At 34.6% G+C, this 19,731-nt stretch overlaps 1 protein-coding gene across 1 annotated transcript; it reads right to left on the bottom strand.

Annotated features, from left to right (window-relative positions):
• Positions 1 to 1,326: 1,326 nt before the first annotated feature.
• On the bottom strand, positions 1,327 to 10,430 carry alx3 (ALX homeobox 3). The gene is made up of 4 exons (XM_056464475.1): positions 10,106 to 10,430; positions 4,972 to 5,243; positions 3,836 to 3,961; positions 1,327 to 1,695 (listed from the first exon to the last, which is right to left on the bottom strand). The coding sequence occupies exons 1-4, from the start codon at positions 10,428 to 10,430 to the stop codon at positions 1,327 to 1,329; spliced, it is 1,092 nt and encodes a 363-aa protein (XP_056320450.1).
• Between the last annotated feature and the right edge of the window lie 9,301 nt (positions 10,431 to 19,731).

Below are 19,731 nucleotides of genomic sequence, written 5' to 3'. Positions count from 1 at the left end.
AAGAGGTATGAAGGTCTCAGGGGGTTAATTTTTGGGTGAATTACCATTTAAGAAATTAAATATGAATAACAACTGGTTATACCTTCAGAAGTACATGTACAAATTGTAGTATAAACAACGCAATTCGTAACTTTTTGATTTTGTGGCTATGAATTCGTATGATCTAATTCGTACAATTTAGTACGATTTGCTCATCACCCCAATGACGGTTGGGTTTAGGGGTGGGGTTAGGTGCCACGCCTCCTTTTTAAAGTCGCACATTTTTGTACGACAGAACTCGTAAGAATTTGTACGAATTAGCCACTAAACTGACAAAATGTTAAATAATTAGGTTTTCTCGTAAAATCAGGCTGGTATAAAACATAAATACTCATTTTATACAGTGGTAGTTTGTTGCTCCCTTTGAAAAAAAAATATTTGTATTATTTTTATTTCAGTATTGTTATTAATATTATCCCCGGTCAGACACATTAGAAATGCAGAATTTTAAGACATCTGCTGGTAGAGTAAAAACATGATATTTCAGTCACATGGCAATTAACTTTTTGATTAAGTTGCTAATTTATATGAATTTTAATGAGGGTGTGGGGTTAAAATCATATGTTTTCAGGAGGTCCGTTTTTTTCAATGTCTGTTTTTCTTGATCTTTAGTGTCTTTGCAAAACGTAAAGCATCAGTCGATCACGGACATATATTTTAATTTACTTTAAACATTAACAGAGCTAAAATCCACTCTGGGTGTGACACATTTATTATTATTAAATGAATCTTAATATTATCTTAAATTAATTAAATTACTATTTAGGTTATAGTGCAAAAAATAAAAACAATTACCACTAATGTCACAGAATAGACTGAGAAGTCTGAAAAGTGTCAGAATTTTTTAAAAGAAAATTTAAATTACATTTTAATATTTTAGCACTTTTATTATCATTTTACTGAAGTGTTTTAAAATTGTATTTAAAATTATTAATATTATCATTATTACAGCCTATGTGTTTTCTTCGTGAAATATGCAAATTCGCTATAAGACCAAGCGTCTTTCATAATGTGATTATAAGAAAAGAACAAAATCCCAAATTTAGCAAAATGTTAAAAAGAATAATATTTTTGAAGCATTACGAGGCTACGCCATTGCTTTGAAATTGCAGTGCATGGACTTTAAATAAACAGATCATTGTGATTTGCTAGTGTAAACACAAACATGGTTATCACTATATTTGTTGTTATCGTTCTTGCTGTGAACAGCCCTTGACACTAGCATGGCGGTATGTGCACACATGCTAAGTGTTTGTTGGCTCAGTGAAATCGTGGCATTCGTCCCGGTCATGTTGGCCAGGATAACAGGCTTCCGGGGTCTTTGGTTTTCATGCGCAGGGCAACCAAGCCTGAGGGCTTATATTCAGACTCGGGGCTAGCCTCGAAAGTGTGGGCCCCGAGGGATCCTGGGAAGCCGTGGAGCGAGTATATGCCGTTAATGCTGGGGTGGTGCGACGGGTGATGGTGATGATGGTGGTGGTGATGATGATGGCCAGGAGATGCAGACATGCCCATCAGTCCAGGTAAGTTTCCGTGAGGATGAGGGTAAGGGGACATACAGGATGAGGGCATGTTCTCTGTCCCCAGAACACAAGCACTGGACGCTCCGCCGGCACCTGTGGCTCCTGCACCACCCGCCCATAAACTGTTCTGCATCTGCAAATAAGACCAAACATAGCATCTTATCATTCCTGCGAAACATAGAAGGTTTTTTATATTAAAATAACAGAAACAATAAATCAAAACTAACTTGAGAATGTTTTTCATTTTATTTTCATTTATTCATTCATTTTTATTTCAGCTTAGTCCCTTTATTAATCTGGGGTCGCCACAGCAGAATGAACTGCTGACTTATCCAGCATATGTTTTATGCAGTGGATGCCCTTTCAGCTGAAACCCATCACTAGGAAACACCCATACACTCTCATTCACACACATACACTACGGACAATTACGCTTACCCCAATTCACCTAGTGCATGTCTTTGGACTAGTGGGGGAAACCGGAGCACCCGGAGGAAACCCACGCTAACACGGGGTGAACATGCAAAACTCCACACAGAAATGCCAACTGACCCAGCCGAGGCTTGAACCAGCGACCTACTTGCTGTGAGGTGACAGTGCTACCCAATGCACCGCCCTCATTTTATTTTATTATTTTTAATTATTTTGGTAGCATTTTTTAAAATGTGGTACAGCAAGGATGTTTTAGTTAAAGTTATACAATGCATTAACTAACAAGAACTAATAATAATCAATGTATTTTTTACTTTATTTATTTATTTAATTATTCTTAAGATAATAGAAAACAACTGCTCACTGTTGCTTCATCTTGGCTCAGATCCATTGAATAATACTGGATTACCACATACTAGGGCTGGGCTATTCAGAATAATCTATCTAATTTTTTCAGGTCAATTTTTGAACCCCGCTCTGCTAAGCATGATTTATACTTCTGTGGCCACTTTGCAGGCACATCTGATCTCTGGTCAAGTAGGATGATGAACTCATTCTTGAGCCTTACTTTGCACTACATTGATGATGATTGAAAGCTGTGCCAGAGATGCCTTGAAACGGCATATTTTCCATTCCATTACAATTATTATGTATTATGTAATACATTAAAATATTATTTACAGAATATGCAAGAGTTATTTTATTTAGAAGAGATGCTGCTTATTTTCTACTTTTATTATGAAAAACATTAAAAAATAATTTATTTTGTTTCCAAAAGTGCAAGTTATGGTTTTAGACAATGTGGGTTTTAATTTCAATTGTTCAACGTTGATGTTCAATAAATACTCATATGTAGCAGATAGTGTGTGTTTCATTCAAAAATCTCTCACTTGTAATATGTGAGCATATTTACTGCACAAACTTGTCATTGAACTATGAGGGCAAAAAAATAAAACAAATAAATAAAATAATCGTTCATTAATCATAATCAAGTTACAATGTTTAATTAATCGAGATTTTGATTTTTATGCCAAATCGCCCAGCCCTACCATATACTGTACATTGTTTGGATTCAATAATGTGTTATTAAATACTGAAATACTGAATATTAACCAAGAATAACAAATGGATATGTGTTTTTCATTGCTCTTTTATGCTAACTATTGTGGTTGTTCAATAATGACAAGTGAAAATTGTTCTAAACTGTTTAGTGTTAGTAGATAATGTTGAAATAACTATGAACTCTGATGAACATATGCTTAAATAGTTTTTTAATGTTAATGTCAATTCATTTGGTTACACATTAACAAGTTGAAGTTCTTGTCAAATGTTTATATTCTATAAATTTGATTACTAGTAAAGTAATGCTGAAATTAACAAATAAATAATTAAATATATAAATAAATGAATGAATAAATAAATAAAGCAAGCAAACAATCAATTAAATTATGTAAAGCTAATCTAGTACACTAATATTAACAAATTGAAGATTATTGTAAAGCATTAACACTGTTTTTTAATAATGTATTACGAAATTCTGAAAATAGAATAACTAAGGTAAATAAATGCTTTACATGAATTTAATAAATGCTAAATTCTAATTCATAATTTATAAATATTATGTATGTATAATTTATAGCAGATGAATACTTTTTCTATTAATAAAATTATCTGGCTTTAGACTGGCATTTTTGTGTCATTAATATGCGAACATTCAGCTAAACCAAAGTAACACTACTCTGTGTGTGTGTGTGTGTGTGTGTGTGTGTGTGTGTGTGTGTGTTAAACACTAGACGAAGGCTCTCTGTATGCTCGGTGTGTGTGTGTTTAAGTGTGTGTACCTGGTATGTGTCGGAGCGAGGGAGAAGGGAGATATCGTATGTAGCAGCAAAGTGGTTTCGCACCTCTTGCATCTTCCCGTAGCGCTCTCTTTTCCGCCATTTGGCCCGTCGGTTTTGGAACCACACCTGAGAAAAAAATACATTTATTAGGCTAAAATATGAATTGCAACCGTTTCAGTTCATTTTCAATGGACCGGGTAAATGAGCAATATTGAGGAAAGACACTGTATGTGTATAGGTTTTTACCATAAGCTTAAATACAGTTGAAATCATTATTAGCCCTCCTGTGACTTTTTGTCTTTTTAAAATATTTCACAAATGATGTTTAACAAAGCAAGGAATTTTTCATAGTAATTCCGATAATATTTTTTCTTCTAGAGAAAGTCTTAGTTGTTTTATTTTGGCTAGAATAAAAACAGTCAATTTTATTTGCCCCCTTAAGCAATATATATTTTTGAGTCTACAAAATCAAAAAATCTTTGTATAATGACTTGCCTAATTACCATAACTTGCCTAAATAACCTAGTTAAGCCTTTAAATGGCACTTTAGACTGAATACTAGTGTCTTGAAAATATCTGGTAAAATACTCTGTACTGTCATCATGGCAAAGATAAAATAAATCAGTTATTAGAAATGAGTTATTACTGTAAAACTATTATGCTTAGAAAGGTGTTCTTTCCGTTAAACATAAATTGAGGGAAAAATAAACAGAGGGGCTAATAATTTTGACTTAAATTTGATAAATTTGAAAAATGTTATGTTTGAATATGTAAGTGAGGTATTGTTTTATTAAATATGCACTAATTTGCATGCATTTCTAGCACAAAAACTTTCAATACAGATGAATCCAGGTTAAAATTTTTTGTTAGATTTTCCCATCGTAGAGATTAAGGTTTTGCAGATAATTTTTGAAATAATATTTTGAAACACTTAAAAATGTCAAAATCTTAAGTGTCTTTTAAGTGATCATGTAGTGTCTCAACTTAATACTTTTGAAAGCATTTAAATCTGTAAATAAATAAATGTATTCATTTGTTATTATCTACAATTAAAGCATGTGTTCAGGTTGTCATTTCCTTTAAAATGTTAAAGGATACACTGATCATTATGTGACATATTAGGCTGGGTAACACACCTGAACTCTGGCCTCAGTAAGCTCTGTCCTCAGTGCCAGCTGTTCTCTTGCGTATACATCTGGATAATGTGTCTTCTGAAAGACCTTCTCCAGCTCCTCTAGCTGAAAGGTGCTGAAAGTTGTCCGGTTTCGCCTCTTCTTGTTTTTGCCTGAAAGGTCGATGGAGTCCGCAATGGAGTCTCCTGTCAAGCCGTTGGACGCCTCTTTCAGTTTTCCACAACACTCTGAGTCCAGAGAGGGATAGCCAAGAGGCTTGGAGAGGGTTTTATCTCCTGCTGACAAAAACACAGAATGAGCGCTGTTGTGTGCAGAGATACAGACAGACTCGATTCATAACTAAATGCAGATCAGTGACTTTTTGATTTATAGACTCTAAAATGGCTGGGTTATTTCAACATTATAAATTTAGGATTAAATGTGGACAAACCCAACCTCTGGGAAAAGATTTTATATTTTAACCCAACAGTTGTGGTGGTCCAAAACTGTATGCAAATTTTGGTTAAATTGACCCAGCATTTTTTTTAAACAAATGCAAACTGTGCACAGTCTAAATGTAATATCATATTCTGAATATTTTTCATCTCCTAATGGATCAAACACTTTCTGGCAGGGATAAGTGGCCACTAAGTGAAAAAAAGACAAATATAGAAAATAAAAGTCAAATACAATATAATGAAGCATTTATGTATCTAAATTAAAAACAAAGTGAAGGTAATTGGTTAATAAAGTTTCTTTATTGTCAGACATTGGGATGTCAAAACATTTTACCAAATCAAGCTCAAACTGAGTTTTTGAACAGGAAATAGATTTTCAAATAGTTTAAAAAAAAAACCTAAGACAGCAATGACTCAATTAAAAAATGCTAAGACACATTTCTCCCCTCGCTAAATGTATAAATATGACCTTTACATAGAACGGTGAGAAAACAGACACTTCAGATTTATTATCTGTTTACTGAATTTGGTATTTACTAGCAGATAAATTAATGTGTTTTAAGAAAATGGGCATTTGTGTTTTATTTTAAACTACCCACAATTTGCCTCAAAATTTCAAATAATAATAACAATTTAGAGGCAAAAATACAACAGGACAAAATAAAAGTTTCCATCCCTAAATATTGGGAAAGGTATTTATGTTAAATATGCTAGGCCTATAAAGAGGTTTTTAATTGCAAAACCAAGTTAAACTATGATCAATTGAATCGTGTATTTTCCCCCAGAGCTGTATATTTTCATTAGTTAAGAAATTTCAGTCCATATTTAAACAGTTCATTATTTATCCATGTTTTGCAAACAACCAAAGATTGTCCAAAATGTGTGCATCACGTTAATACGAGGTCAAGTCACAAGCTCTTTTTTATTACTTTGCTTACGTTAAATGTTTCCAAAATCAAATCTTAAAGGTGACCAACAATGACTTTTGGTGTAAAAAAAACCTCCTGTGTTCTACTCACTCCGAAGCACTCTAAATTGGGGACTTTGGATTGAGGTCAGCACTTGCGGATCATGAAGTCTTTCGCAACATATAGGCGACACGAAGCAATAAAAGAAAACGTAAATGCATGGCGAGTGGATTTCAAGTGTCTATATGTTACAGTAAAATAGAAAGAAATTCGGTTCACAGCTCTTACCTCGAATTGTCCCGACATGTTGCTTTAAAACGAAACGTGCGACTCCCCGCCCTGATCGCATGGAATACACACTTGAAGTGACCATGGCACCGACAGTGGACTTGTGGAAGGTATTCAGGTTTTTATCTTCGATTGGAACGTAACTAAAAATGTCGTCCCTATCAAGTGTGCCCTTTAAAGATCACAAAACGTCGAATTCGCTGACGAGGTTTCTGTCCGAAGCGGTTCATTCCGCTGTGGCGACCCCTGATAAATCAGCCAAAGGATAGTGAGTGAGCTAGGGTTTCTGTCCGATAGAGCTTCCTGACAAGCTTTAAATGACGCCTTTGCTTTTTTCATTATTTTAAATAGCAGCCTACAACATTAAACCAACCTTGTGCAAAGAATCAATTTCTCCTTCAAAATTTCTGTCTCTATAGCCCACTTTAAAATGGAAAATAGCGCTCTGTCAGTAGAGCTTATTGTTTTGATTAAGCTTGAAACTTGAGATTGAATGGCTTGAGTTAAGAATGAATGTTGCTCAAATGCTTGCTTGAATAATAAAAACGCATGTCATTACAAAATCCACAGCTGTTATGATGTGACAGGTTAAAAGGTTGTATGAAGTGGAAGAATTTTGACAAAACAAAAAAAGATCCCCTAAAATCATTATAACAATAAACATCATTCAAACAGGACGCGTTTGCTTTTCTCAGGAGAATATGAAGGATGGGAAGAGCTGTTTTAAAAGAAATACACCACAGAGCTTCAAGGAGGGTGTTTTTCATGACTTCTTCAATCCAAAATACACTTGAAAAATGATTGGGTTCCCAGAACCTTTTAGTGAAAAGTTTTAAAATATATATTTCTTAATGCAAAGAACATTTCAATATTCTATGTAACCTTTTTGTGAGATGTTATAACTCTTATGCCAATAAAGATTTTTAAGAGAAAAGCTGATAAAGGTTTTCATGCAATATTTTTATGCTATTCTTTATTTTAATTGACAATGAATTAAAACATCACTTTGTGAGCCAAGGTCTGGTCTTAATACAGAAACATCTACAATGTAATTTTTGTTACATTAATTACATTTTAATTTCACTAATCAATTACACAAAGTTACTTAAAAAAAGGTTTTCACAACAATGCTAGGAGAAAAAAAACTGTTGTGGGTTCCACAGAGAACATTTCCTAAAAGTGTAAAGCGCATTTCTATCATGTTAAAATCTTAAAGATTACTTTGAAGACTTAAAAAGTTTTCATGGATGTAAAATGTTTTTTTTTTTTTTTTTTTTTTGTCAATAAAAATTATTATGACTTCAAAAAGTCAAGTCACATAAATAGGAGAAAACATTTTGTTCTTACAACATAATAAAAACAATTATTACTAAACGATGGCTTGGAGAGTTGGCTCATAATATTTTGGTGATGGTAGTGTTGTTTGGTTTCCTTACAAGAACTGTACTGTGAATTTGAGTGAAAATGTAATTTAGATGTTTCTAGATATTAAAAACATCTGACCTTGGGTCATAAAATGTCCTCAGGCAGTTTGCTTTATAGCTCAATGTGTCTTTTCTGCTCAGTAATTACAAGTAGCAGAAAAGATTTATGGCTCTGTCCAATTTAATTTTCACCAAAACAGAGGAAACCATTTACTAGAGCGACAAATTTGTAAAGCACATTATCTCTGATCTCATGTATTAGTGCGGGAAACTAGAAATAGCAGGGTTAGCTGTTTTAGAAACAACCAAACTGTTTTTTTTTACTTTAAAAAAAACTCAATTTTACTTGAGATCAAGATGTCTCCATTTGTCTTCAAAAAAGAAAAAAAGAATAGAAATGTAGAAAAGAAGTCTAAAATAAATTAAGTGCAGTGATGTATCAGAAACAGACTCTAGACTCCGGCCATACAGCAGAAATAGCTTTGCAAGCTAGAAAAAAAAATTATTATAAAGGATGATCAAGGACTTTCTTGAAATGGTCCTCTTGTTATTACAGTGCCTGCATTTAGAAGTGTTTCTTTTTCTGTCCAATCAATTTCAAACTATATTTGTTAGACACGCCCCCATAAGGTGAGGTTCCCAATTAAAAGAGAGAAGACCATCTGGTTGAAAAGATCTCCTGATCTTAAAATAAACAAAGTTATCCCAGAGCTTAAAATGCTCCAAGCTGTAAATTAAATAAAGATTATTGGGGTATGTTCACAGGAAAATGCCATTTTAAGATTAGATGTTAAATTGAGTGTGTTGCAGGCTTTTAAAATGTATTGGGGAATTTCAGAGTAAATATCGTTTAGGAGTCAATGTTCATTATTAGAACATGTGACAGAATAGACAGGCATTTAAGAGGAAACAAGACAGACTGCCAGGCCTTAAATGCGCTGACAAAAGATGGTGATAATTTTGAATACAGTAAATCTGAATATTGTTTCTTCACATTTGGCCTATACACGAAATATTTCATATGTATGGCTACTCCATAAACAGACTTGCGATTGAAGTAGGCCTAATACGTTCCTATTGAAGAAAGAAAACGTGAAATCAGCACGGCTTAAAGGCCCTCCTGTTTAAATAATTATACATACTTAAACTCTAACAGTGTTTTATTTATTATTTTATCTTTATTCTGAAAAAAAAAAAAATGATAAAAGAAAAGCGCTACAGCGAAAAGGCCAGGACTTAAACTAACTCAGGCCGCTTTTAACCTGAGAAATATCAGTCATCTATCTTAAGGAAAACTAAAACTTACTTAGGGTCAATGACTTAAGACAAAAAATATAGACCTAAATAAATGTTGTTTGTTTGAGACTGGTTATAATTTTATAAATAAATTTATAGATAAATGTATCATTTATCTAAAAATCCATCTCGATATATCAGGAATTACACAAAACATCGTAACCCTGAGATCAACTTTTAACTTTTTAAAGAAAACTATATTATTTAAAAGCTGTAGATGCTTATTGTTTACAAGTTGATATTTTCTTTAGCCTATTTCTTTATCCTGTCTTTCGCCTTTATCTGTTATGTTCTGTTATGTTCTCGGGATATATTTATTAGATATTAATAATTAAAGAAGTTATATACTTGTTTAAAAGCTAACAAAAACTACTATGTAAAACAAAATACAAAAAAAAAACAAAAAACAACAACTATGTCACCGTAAATAGGCCTAATGAATAATGACATATTGAAAATAGGCCATTCCCAAAGTGCATAAGCAGATGAATTCCAGAAATTTGACCGAAATAACTAAATTGATAATGAAACTAATTTGATGACCTTAATATGCAAATACGTTATATTAAGGAAACATATTAATGTCTTTCACATTTCCAATAAATTCAGTTTAAGTAGCCTAATTGTTAAACATGAAAAAATTCTGTCACACCTTTCAAATAAAACTAAAATATACATTAGTTATTTAAACTTTAATTGAGAATTTATTATTATTAATTCTACAAAAGCCAATATTATCCTAAAAAAATCTCAATGACAATTTTTAAAAACGGTTTTCACTCACCATCGGAATTAGTCTCATAAAATGACGAGTTCTTCTCGGTGATCGATGGTTTTTGGTCCTGGTTTATATTCTCCACATATTTAGTGTGTTTTCCAGGTGAGGCGCGAGGAGTTGTGCTGCTGACGCCGTGCGTAAAGTCCGCGGAGCCGCCGGCAGCGTAACGTCCCATAAAAAACTCATGGCGATGCGCAAGAGCAAGATGAGGAGACTTTTGAAGGTCGTCACACGGAAAGAAAGAGCTTGAATTATGCTCCAAACCCGGTGAATTCTCCGGCGTGATCCTGTTAGGAGGCGAGGAGAAAGACAAACAGCTCTCGGTCTCCATCACCTCGTCCCGAGCGCGAGAGCGAAAAAGTGGACTAAGATGCTATTTACAGGGGACAAGTTCGTGTATAAACGAGCGAGATGGTGATTTTTTTCCTCACCACTTTATTTCAAGTGGGTGGGATTTAGAGGATCAGAAACAAAGAGCCGTGAACTGGGAGGGAAAGAGTGAGACATCGGTCTGATTCAATACGCCCAGAAATCAATCACGTGCGGCCCCTGTCAATTAACCGTTTACCTCCGAAATGTTTCTCTTAATAAAACGAGACTGTAATGAGTGATAGGAAAATGGGATTGAGTCGAATAATTAAGCCTAGCTCGGCCCTTATAACATTAAATTACTCAAAGTAGCCTACTGGATCCAGATTTCATGGGTTTTGATACGGAGACATTTACGCACGAAGTTGCCAACAGTCGCTGTCAGAAATCAATCAAAACAGGCATCAACACAATTAAAGCGCACTGGTAGTAACATGCGCTGAATGAATTTGATAATGATAAATACATCCGAATAAAGGACATTACCATAAATCAAATTAAGAAAGAAAGACCTGTGAAAAAATAGACTGAAACTGCCGCTGTTGAGATTTTATGAAAACATCAGACGAAAAAAATGCATGCTCCAAGCTAAAGTATTTATCTAAACTAGAACTATTTATACTCAAATCAGCAGATGATAGTTAAATATAGACCTGTACATTTGTTAACATTTGAAGCAAAACAAAACCTCTCATGAAAGTTTTCCTTAAACTATTGAACACCCATTCTTGTGTGTATATATACTTTAAGTACATATAACTTTAAGTAGTAGGTTATAAAATTTGCCTTTGATCTGTGATTTTATTAATTAATTTATTTATCTATTAATTTATTTTTTGCAACATTGAGCATATGCGCACATTAAAATGAAGACAGCGCCACATGAAACTTAGTCATAAACAGCGGGTCGCATTAATGCATCTAAATAAAATGATCCAAAATACGTCATTAGACGTTACACAAGATGAACAATCTTCTCTGAGAATAAATTCAACTGGCATAACTTCTTTCCACTTCTCCCATCGGAAAAGGGCAAACTTCAAATTTACATCCAACTGATAACGCGGAGAAAACACATATAAAGCAAACACATTTTATTTAAAGCCTAAAGAAAACACAATTTATAAACGAATATTATTCAATACATATGGTGATAATATCCGTATATTCAGGATTAATATAGATAAAATGTCATCGTATAGAAAGATTAATTTCAAAACGTCCGTTGCATCACTTTTTTGCTTAATTTTAAAACCACATCAATTTAATGCGAACAAAATTAATGTATCATTAATAAATTATTTTTGCATGTTTTAAATCAAGCATATTTTTGTTATTCAGATGCATCCAACATCGCCGGGAAAAGAAGAAAAAAATGACTTTCCAAATAGTTGTGTGAAATTGCGTGAGTTTCGATCAAAGAAATTAAAACCTGCTGATATTGCTGAAATCTCTGCAATTGATCTCTAAACACAGAGCACTTAAAGGGCTTTCGCTGCTCTCCAAGATATCTTAACAGTTTTCTGAATATCAATAAGGCCGCATGGAGCCAACCTGACGGACAAGTGTGTAAACATCCAGTCCATTTGCTTCGGTCAACCAACATAAGCAGCGTTTCATTCGATGATGAATTCACCAAGCAAACGGAGTTTTGGAATACGAAGGAGATCATATCACTTCCTATGACAAGAATAAGATGTTTTGTTGCACTCAAAACAGCCTCGTTTGAAAACTAAAAACACTCTCGAATTCTTCATCAAAACATTAACCTCATATTATTGCACACATTTATAAAAGCCATATTATTTAAAAGTAACTAACTTGAGTTTGTTTAGAGCTATAAATGGGACATTATTTTAAGGGGCATGGAGAATAAATTATGTTTGTTACAAATAAGAAAAACTGAAAAAAATAATTGAATTTGCAAAAACCCTTGAGCAAATAGCTAACATTTAGCCATGCACAGACAAGATGAAGATGAAATAGATGGGTTAAAACGCCGTCGTTTCATCGCAGTGATCCTGAATACCATCAGAAGGATGCCGTTAATTACCGAAAAGAAGTTAATCAGAAGGACATGACCGGCCTGCCGCTCGTGCTTGTAGTGGCATGTTTGTAACCCAATTAATGAAGAACATGACTTGGATTAGGATGTAGTGGAAGCTCATAGACGAAAACTAGAGACCCTTGGAATAGGACCACCGCATGCTGTTGTTAAAATTACAACGGCCACTGAAGATGTACAGAGAAACTTACAGATGCACAGGGATGTAGAGCGGATTAACTGAAGTGCGCTTTTAGGTATATCAAAAAGACTTTTTGTTAAATTACAAATTCATTTAATGTAAAAACGTTTTAAAAATACACCTTTAAACCTTTCCCCATTTCCCAAACACTTTTTAAATTCTCTTTGATGATAGAATTAGACGAATTTTAAAAATCATTATTAAAAACTGGTCACTTTTCCAAAAATTGCTGATAGTCGAAAACTGTTATGACTATAATACTATATAATTTGGCTGCAAATGTTGTTGAGGAAATTTAGAGCAGCTAAAAGAATCACATTTCTAAAAACACACCACCTGATATTTAGTGAGAGTATGTGTGTTTATTTTATAATAAATGCAGACAACTAGGGAAAGTACTTACAATTGTTGCCAATACAGCAAAATAAACTCCTATTAAAACAATGTTGTTGATTTCGATCTCCAGACTCATAATATTTATAAAACGAGTAAACAAGAACAAGAGTTACATCTATTTAAAATATGTAATAGCCCCTGGCAACCCCTGATAAAGAAGAGAGAAAGCCAAAGGAAAGTGAGAATAAAGTTTGTCATAGGGTGTTCAATGGCATTTTGCTTATCTATATTTATAGAAAGGTTTGCTTATAATGCTCAATAGCTTTGCATATACTATATGGAAGTCAGTGGGGACCAGTGACCAGTTTCGTTACCTACATTCTATCAGGTTTGGAATAAGGGTGAATAAATGTAGACAGAATTCAGATTTATGGACAAATTGTTCCTTTAAACATTGTTCCTTCCTAATTCAAATTACATTCAAAAATATTCTTTCCAAAAAATTTAAGTGCAGTAAAAGTGTAACACCATTCTCCCACACTCTATGTACTTCAACATGTCTTAGTCAATGTGAACTCAGTGGATGCAGTTCACACTGGACACTTTTCTTGTGTATGATCCAGAAGCCTCAGCCAAGGTTTTGTGATTCTGGCTCAGGGTTAAATGGCTGAAATCCCACGGAGAACATTTCAACTCTCGCCTGAAGTGATGGTGTGTTCTTAAAAGAAAAAACCCAGTGGAGAAAATGTACTCCAGAAGACAAGTTTGGAGAAAATATCAACTCTAAGTTGGCTGGATGGCCTCAGGAACCAGCGCTCTTAACTTTGGTGTTGACAGAATTGGCATACGCACAACCACAGCCATATCATTTGCATCTGCAGGAAAGCAGAGAGTTGATGCTCTCCTCGACTTCAATAGCTTGCTGTTATCATTAAAATATGACAACCGGCCATACAGAAAAGAATATGGCCCATATTTCTAAACTGAACAGAGAAGCAGACGTTTTAGAGCACAGAAAATAAATGAAGAAAATGAACTGCATGTGACTGACTGGTTTACTCCTCCTAGAATTCCAATTATAATGTAAACTCTTTACAAGTAAATTGGCTTCATTGCCATCAATGGTTCCATGAAGAACCTTTAACATCCATAGAACATTTTCACTCATAAAAGGTACATTTTTTCTTAAGGGCCTGAAAATTTGCTAAAAGTTGGCAACACTGTGTCATAGTCAATGGCCACATCTGTGATGCTATACAACATCCTGACTAAAAGATTGTCCTCAGCCATTTCCATCACATCTATAACATTGACCAATAGGAGCACAGACACTCTTCTGTGCACAGCTTCCAAACACTGTGAAATGGAAAAGAAACGATGTCTAGTGCACTGTCAAAATATATGTTAGAGAACAGTTCTTTATATTTTGTTATCCATGCATGTTTGTGCTTCTAAATTGCATTACGGATCTTAATTTCTGTTTGTTGACATTTTGTTTTGAAATGATTTATTGTCTGGGTTTGGTCAATTTTGGCAATAAAAACCATGGACTACAGTTTCTTATACAATAAACATTTTCCATGACTACATTTTTTTGATTTCTAAAAATGTCAATAAATGTTACTTTTTTTAAACTGCAGGTTGAAATTTTCATAATCAAAACTTGCTATAGCAGACCTCAAGTGCCATCATACAATTCAAAAGTATAAATACTTGTATATAAACAAGCTTGAAAATGATGCATGGAACTGCACTGGTTTGGTTTAAGCCATCAGAACATTTTCAATTTGTATCAGTAAAAAAGAGGCATATTATTTATCGAGTATGCACTGTGTGGTACCCTCTTAGAAATAAAGATACAAGAGCTGTCGCTGGGTAGCTTTTCAAAAGGTCCATATTAATACCTTAGTGATACATATTAGTACCTAAAAAGTACAAAATTGTACCTCTTAATTTATTTAGGTACTTGTACTTTTGAGGTACCAATATACAAATATAGAATATACTCTTGTACCTTTATTTCTGAATGTGTACCGCATGGCTTGGTTCTTGGTCCCTTGCTTTATATATAGGTGATATCCTTAAAAACAATAATTAATAATTGTTTCCATTATTATGCCGATGATACCCAATTCTGCATCCCCTCACAATTTAATAATTGTACAAATTCACAAAAATAAACAAATTATATTAAAGATTTAATGACTAATAACCTTTTATTACTAAATTCAGAAAGAAACCGAGGTCTTGCTTTTTCAACATAGGCTCATTCTAAAAACGTAGCACTATATAGGTTTCTGGAGATACTTCCAAATGGATGCTTTCCCGCTCTTACCAGTAGGTCCAATAGCTTGACATGTACGTCAGCGGACTTGAGACGCAGAGAGGAGTCGACCACGACAACGGAGGCCAGCAGGTAAGACAAAAACAGAAGTAAAAATAAACAAGTGAATAGCAGGGTGAGAATGTGGTAAAATCTGAAAATGAAAGGGCTTTTGTTTTTCTGGATTGCTTTTTATAACTGTCAATTGGGTTTAGGGAAGTGGATGTTCAGGACTTTGAAAAACACTATTGGTTGGGTTTAGGAAAGGAGGAGGGTGGTTCAGTCAATCGGTCAGTCAGTCAGTTGACAGCGACCACTGGTGGATTTACTCCAGAACAGCAGGTGTGAATGGCACTTGCGAGAGAAATTTAAGATCTAAAAAAGTGTACACAACGGCCTCGTGAAAACAAAAACTGCAAAAAGCGTACCTCCTAGGATATATTTGGCACTCTCCAGAAATTTATATAGCGAATAAGGTTTGTGTTTTTTTGACTGATCAACTCACATGCAAAAACCTAGAAAACGGCCTAACCCTTGATGTTTGGTTAAAGTCCTTGACATCAGTCAGTACATTTTCAAAACCACAGTATTCAAAAAGTATTAGACAAGAAGTAACTGTACTGCCTACTACTAATTCTGTTGAGGTTGTAAAGTGGGCATCCAATAGACAATTTACTATCCCATAAGGCCACTGGAGAACATGTTTGACTGGAAGTGGAACAACATAACTAACAGGTCATGTGATAATGACAATATCGTAGATGTATTCAATAGAAGCCAATCATACCATAGTATAAATAGAAGGACAAAATAATCCAATCACCTTTACATTGAATATGAAGGCAAAATGTGCATTTCTTTTTCAAATAAAGAAAAACTGATGTAGAAACAATTATATAATTGGGATCTCCTATTCGACACTGCATGAGAAATGTGGTCACCCTATTCACAACCCTGAACATCTAAACCCAGTCACCAAAACACTTCAGACTATACATTAGGAGGAAACATTGATTTCTGGCCGGCTGTAGATCTCCAGCGGTTCTTTGGGTTTCTGGTAAGTCATCAAACGTTTGACCCTCGCTCCTCCGCGTGCTGTGGCTTTGTGGCCACTCTTGTTTCCTGAACCTGAGGCTGCTGAACCTGTCCCTGGCATGACCTCACACAGGAAATCAGTCCAGTCTGTGGCCCACAGTCTCTCTTTCCCCTTTCTTCCTCTCCATTACATCCATTTTCAACACGTGACCCTTCTGAGACCTTCAAATCGCACAGTGCTCGACCTACTGTAGTACTGCCATCTCTGTCACCATTCTACATCTATTATGAGAAAGAAATAAAATAGCAGATTTTCATTACTGCTTCACTCCATCAAACATGGGGGTCTGACATGGTTTTTTAAATTGAGAATGCCTAAAATAACTCTCAGAAAAAAAAAAACTAAAAACTGAGTCTTAAATTGTAAAAAAGTTTAAAGGTGATTTTAACTTGCATTACATTAAACTGACTTACAACATCTTACAACAAAACTTGTGTGTCTTAAAATAGAGATATTGAATAAAATAAAGTAGAAATATAGTAACATAAAATATGTTGTCACAGCTTCATATATTTATTGTGAAGGTATGATTGGTGTTGAACAAGAAAACAAGATGCAGAAATGTTAAGAAATTTTATATGATATTATTATATAATTATATTTAAAAGCATTTTAATAATTAATACCTTTTCTACATAATTTACTAGTTTACAAGGATATATCTGATAAATTCAATAAAAAGAGTAAAATTAAGTAACATTTTAATGATTTGTGAAATTCTAAAATAAAAGGTCAAACTACACCTGGAGACTTCATTTTCAGTTTATAATGTCCATGAGGCATCCGTTGTGTTTAAACAGGGAGACCTTCTGTGCTTTTAACAATCTGATTCACACACTCTGATCATGTGTGGAGGTCTTTATCATTCCAGCCTACAGGTTTGAATTGGAGTATGTGGAGGGGAAGGGGCAGTAATTGAATTATGTGCCCTGCATGCAGGGAGATGATCCCATATAAAGAGGATGGATTTTCCTCTAAAGGGCTCTTTCTGTCTCTTCCTCTCCCTCCGTCCAGCTGAAGCCGAAGCTCTGATTGACAGCTGACGACCTCTGGGTCATAACACATGACAAAAGGAGTCTGGGAAGCGGGAGTTTGTTTCAGAAAAGCACTCAAGACTCAAGGCTGGTCTCTCTCTCTCTCTCACTGTGTGTGTATGGAGGACACTGGGAAAGAACTGACTGTCCCTCAAACGACCCCACGCAATTTCCAAGTCTTTCCAGACTGCATTAGAAGACTGAGAGATTACTATATTACTAAAAAAGGTGAGATTTGAATGTAGTAGTAAAGTTTAGAGTCAAATTTTAAAACCTTTTTACACTAAAATGTGTCTAACGGGATTAAGAAGCTCTTTGCATCCTTATTAAAATCACTGTTAGTAATATCTTCAGGCCAGTATAGCCAGGGGGGAACTCAGGTGGATTGAAAGACGCAATCCTCACTGACAAAGGTCCAGAATTTGTCCCATACTTGAGCTAATTTGTCCTATTTTGATTGCTATGCCATCGTAAGTTGTGAAAACAACTCATCGAAGAAGGCATTAGGACCAAGAAGAAACTGACTTAAGTGACATCATCTTTCACTACTGACCCACTATATAGCAAATACAGTATCAAATAGTGAAAACATCTTACAAGTAAATTTCATCCTAAATCTTGGAGTTTATTCTTGAAATATAATATCGTTTAAAATATATTTATATACACACACATACATATATATAAGTAGGCAAAAAGTCTACTTCTAAAAAAATACATATATTAAGAAATTCACTTTTCAATTGATTTTAATTATTTGAATAATTTATAATTAAATTAGGCCTCTAAGCTTCTCTGCTCAACACATAAGTCAGGGGTCGATACATTGCGAATAGAGAAATTGATAAAGCGCATGCCTTGAGCACAAAGTTGAACACCAAACGTGTAAATGCCCTTGATCTAAATCTAAAGTAAAGTGCATGAATGATCCGTGCGTGTCTGCAACAATTACCATGATTGATAAATACAGCAACGTTCTTGCGTCTGACAGGTTTTATTAACGGGCTATTTGAATACGTCATCTTGTTTGTTCGTTTTTTTCTGCATGCTGACCTATATTTTTTTGTAAACGCAGCTGTCAAAAGGAATATAGGCTACCTGAATTTTTTAGGAGTTAAATCCGATTATAGAAAGTGGTTGTCTTGTAAAAAAAAAAAATCAGTTTAGAGAACAAAATTAAAGTTAATGGATCTGACATCGGAGTTTACTGCAGCGTGTACGCAGCCTTAAGCTTTAAATCACTTTGAATTGTTTGCCAACTCAGAAGAATTTTGACGTTATCAATTAAATTCTGTCTGATGCTATTCTGTTTAGGCTATCCACCAGCAAGCAAGGAGAGTAAGAGTTCATATGGCTACCCTCTTATCATTCCTATTATTAGCTGAGTGACTCTAATCGGCGACATACCGACAGTAACTCGCTTTCCTCATCTCTGACTGCAGGAATCCGTAAACAGGCTCCTCGGTGAAGCCATCTGGGTATCAGTTGACCTGGCTGCCGTGGACACACGCCACAGCTAAAAAATAAATAATCCCTAAATGTGTTTATACTAAATGGGGGAGTTGGTGGCAGAGAGTCTCTGTGACCTGTGGCTCTGATTCAATTAAAGGTGCTCACACAATGACCATGAAGAAGTTTCTGAAGTTCAGATGCTCAGCCATGGGATTTTCATTAGCTGCAGCCCGAGGCAGGGTCTTTCTCCTCAGATATGGATAAATCCGGAGAGTTGGCCAAGCATTCTATTTTACCTCTTTTCTGTCCCATGTATGGACCTCAGTTATGAAAAGCCAAAACATTCCTTAAACACCCTGTCTCTCTAATGTAATTGTTCTGGTATGCAATTTGTACCGCCTTTTGCCCTAAATCCATAGAGTCCTGTCAAACATGTTATTCTAGGTTTATTCTAATGATATTTTCCTTTTTAGTAATTCCAGGTTGTTTCTCCTGATATCTTTTTTCTTTGGATAACGAGAAGAAAGTCAAAAAGATTTTTGGACGATTTGATTTTGTATAGGTCACCAATTTTTTAGGACTGATCATGGACATTCTGCACTGAGAAAGTCGCTGTTGCCCTGCGCAAAACAAGTACAAAGACAAAACATTTTTTAATATTGCCAGAAATAACACCATGAAATTTCTGTGGACTAAAAACACCAATAATTGACAGTCTTGTGCATGTTTTGGCCTTGGCATAATTCATTCCTTCCCGAATTTTGTTTTCCAATAAA

This window comes from Danio aesculapii, chromosome 8 (assembly GCF_903798145.1).
Source record: "Danio aesculapii chromosome 8, fDanAes4.1, whole genome shotgun sequence".
Classification (NCBI taxonomy): Eukaryota; Metazoa; Chordata; class Actinopteri; order Cypriniformes; family Danionidae; genus Danio; species Danio aesculapii.
Note: the sequence above shows the minus strand (reverse complement) of the source record. Positions and strands in the feature narration are given on the sequence as shown.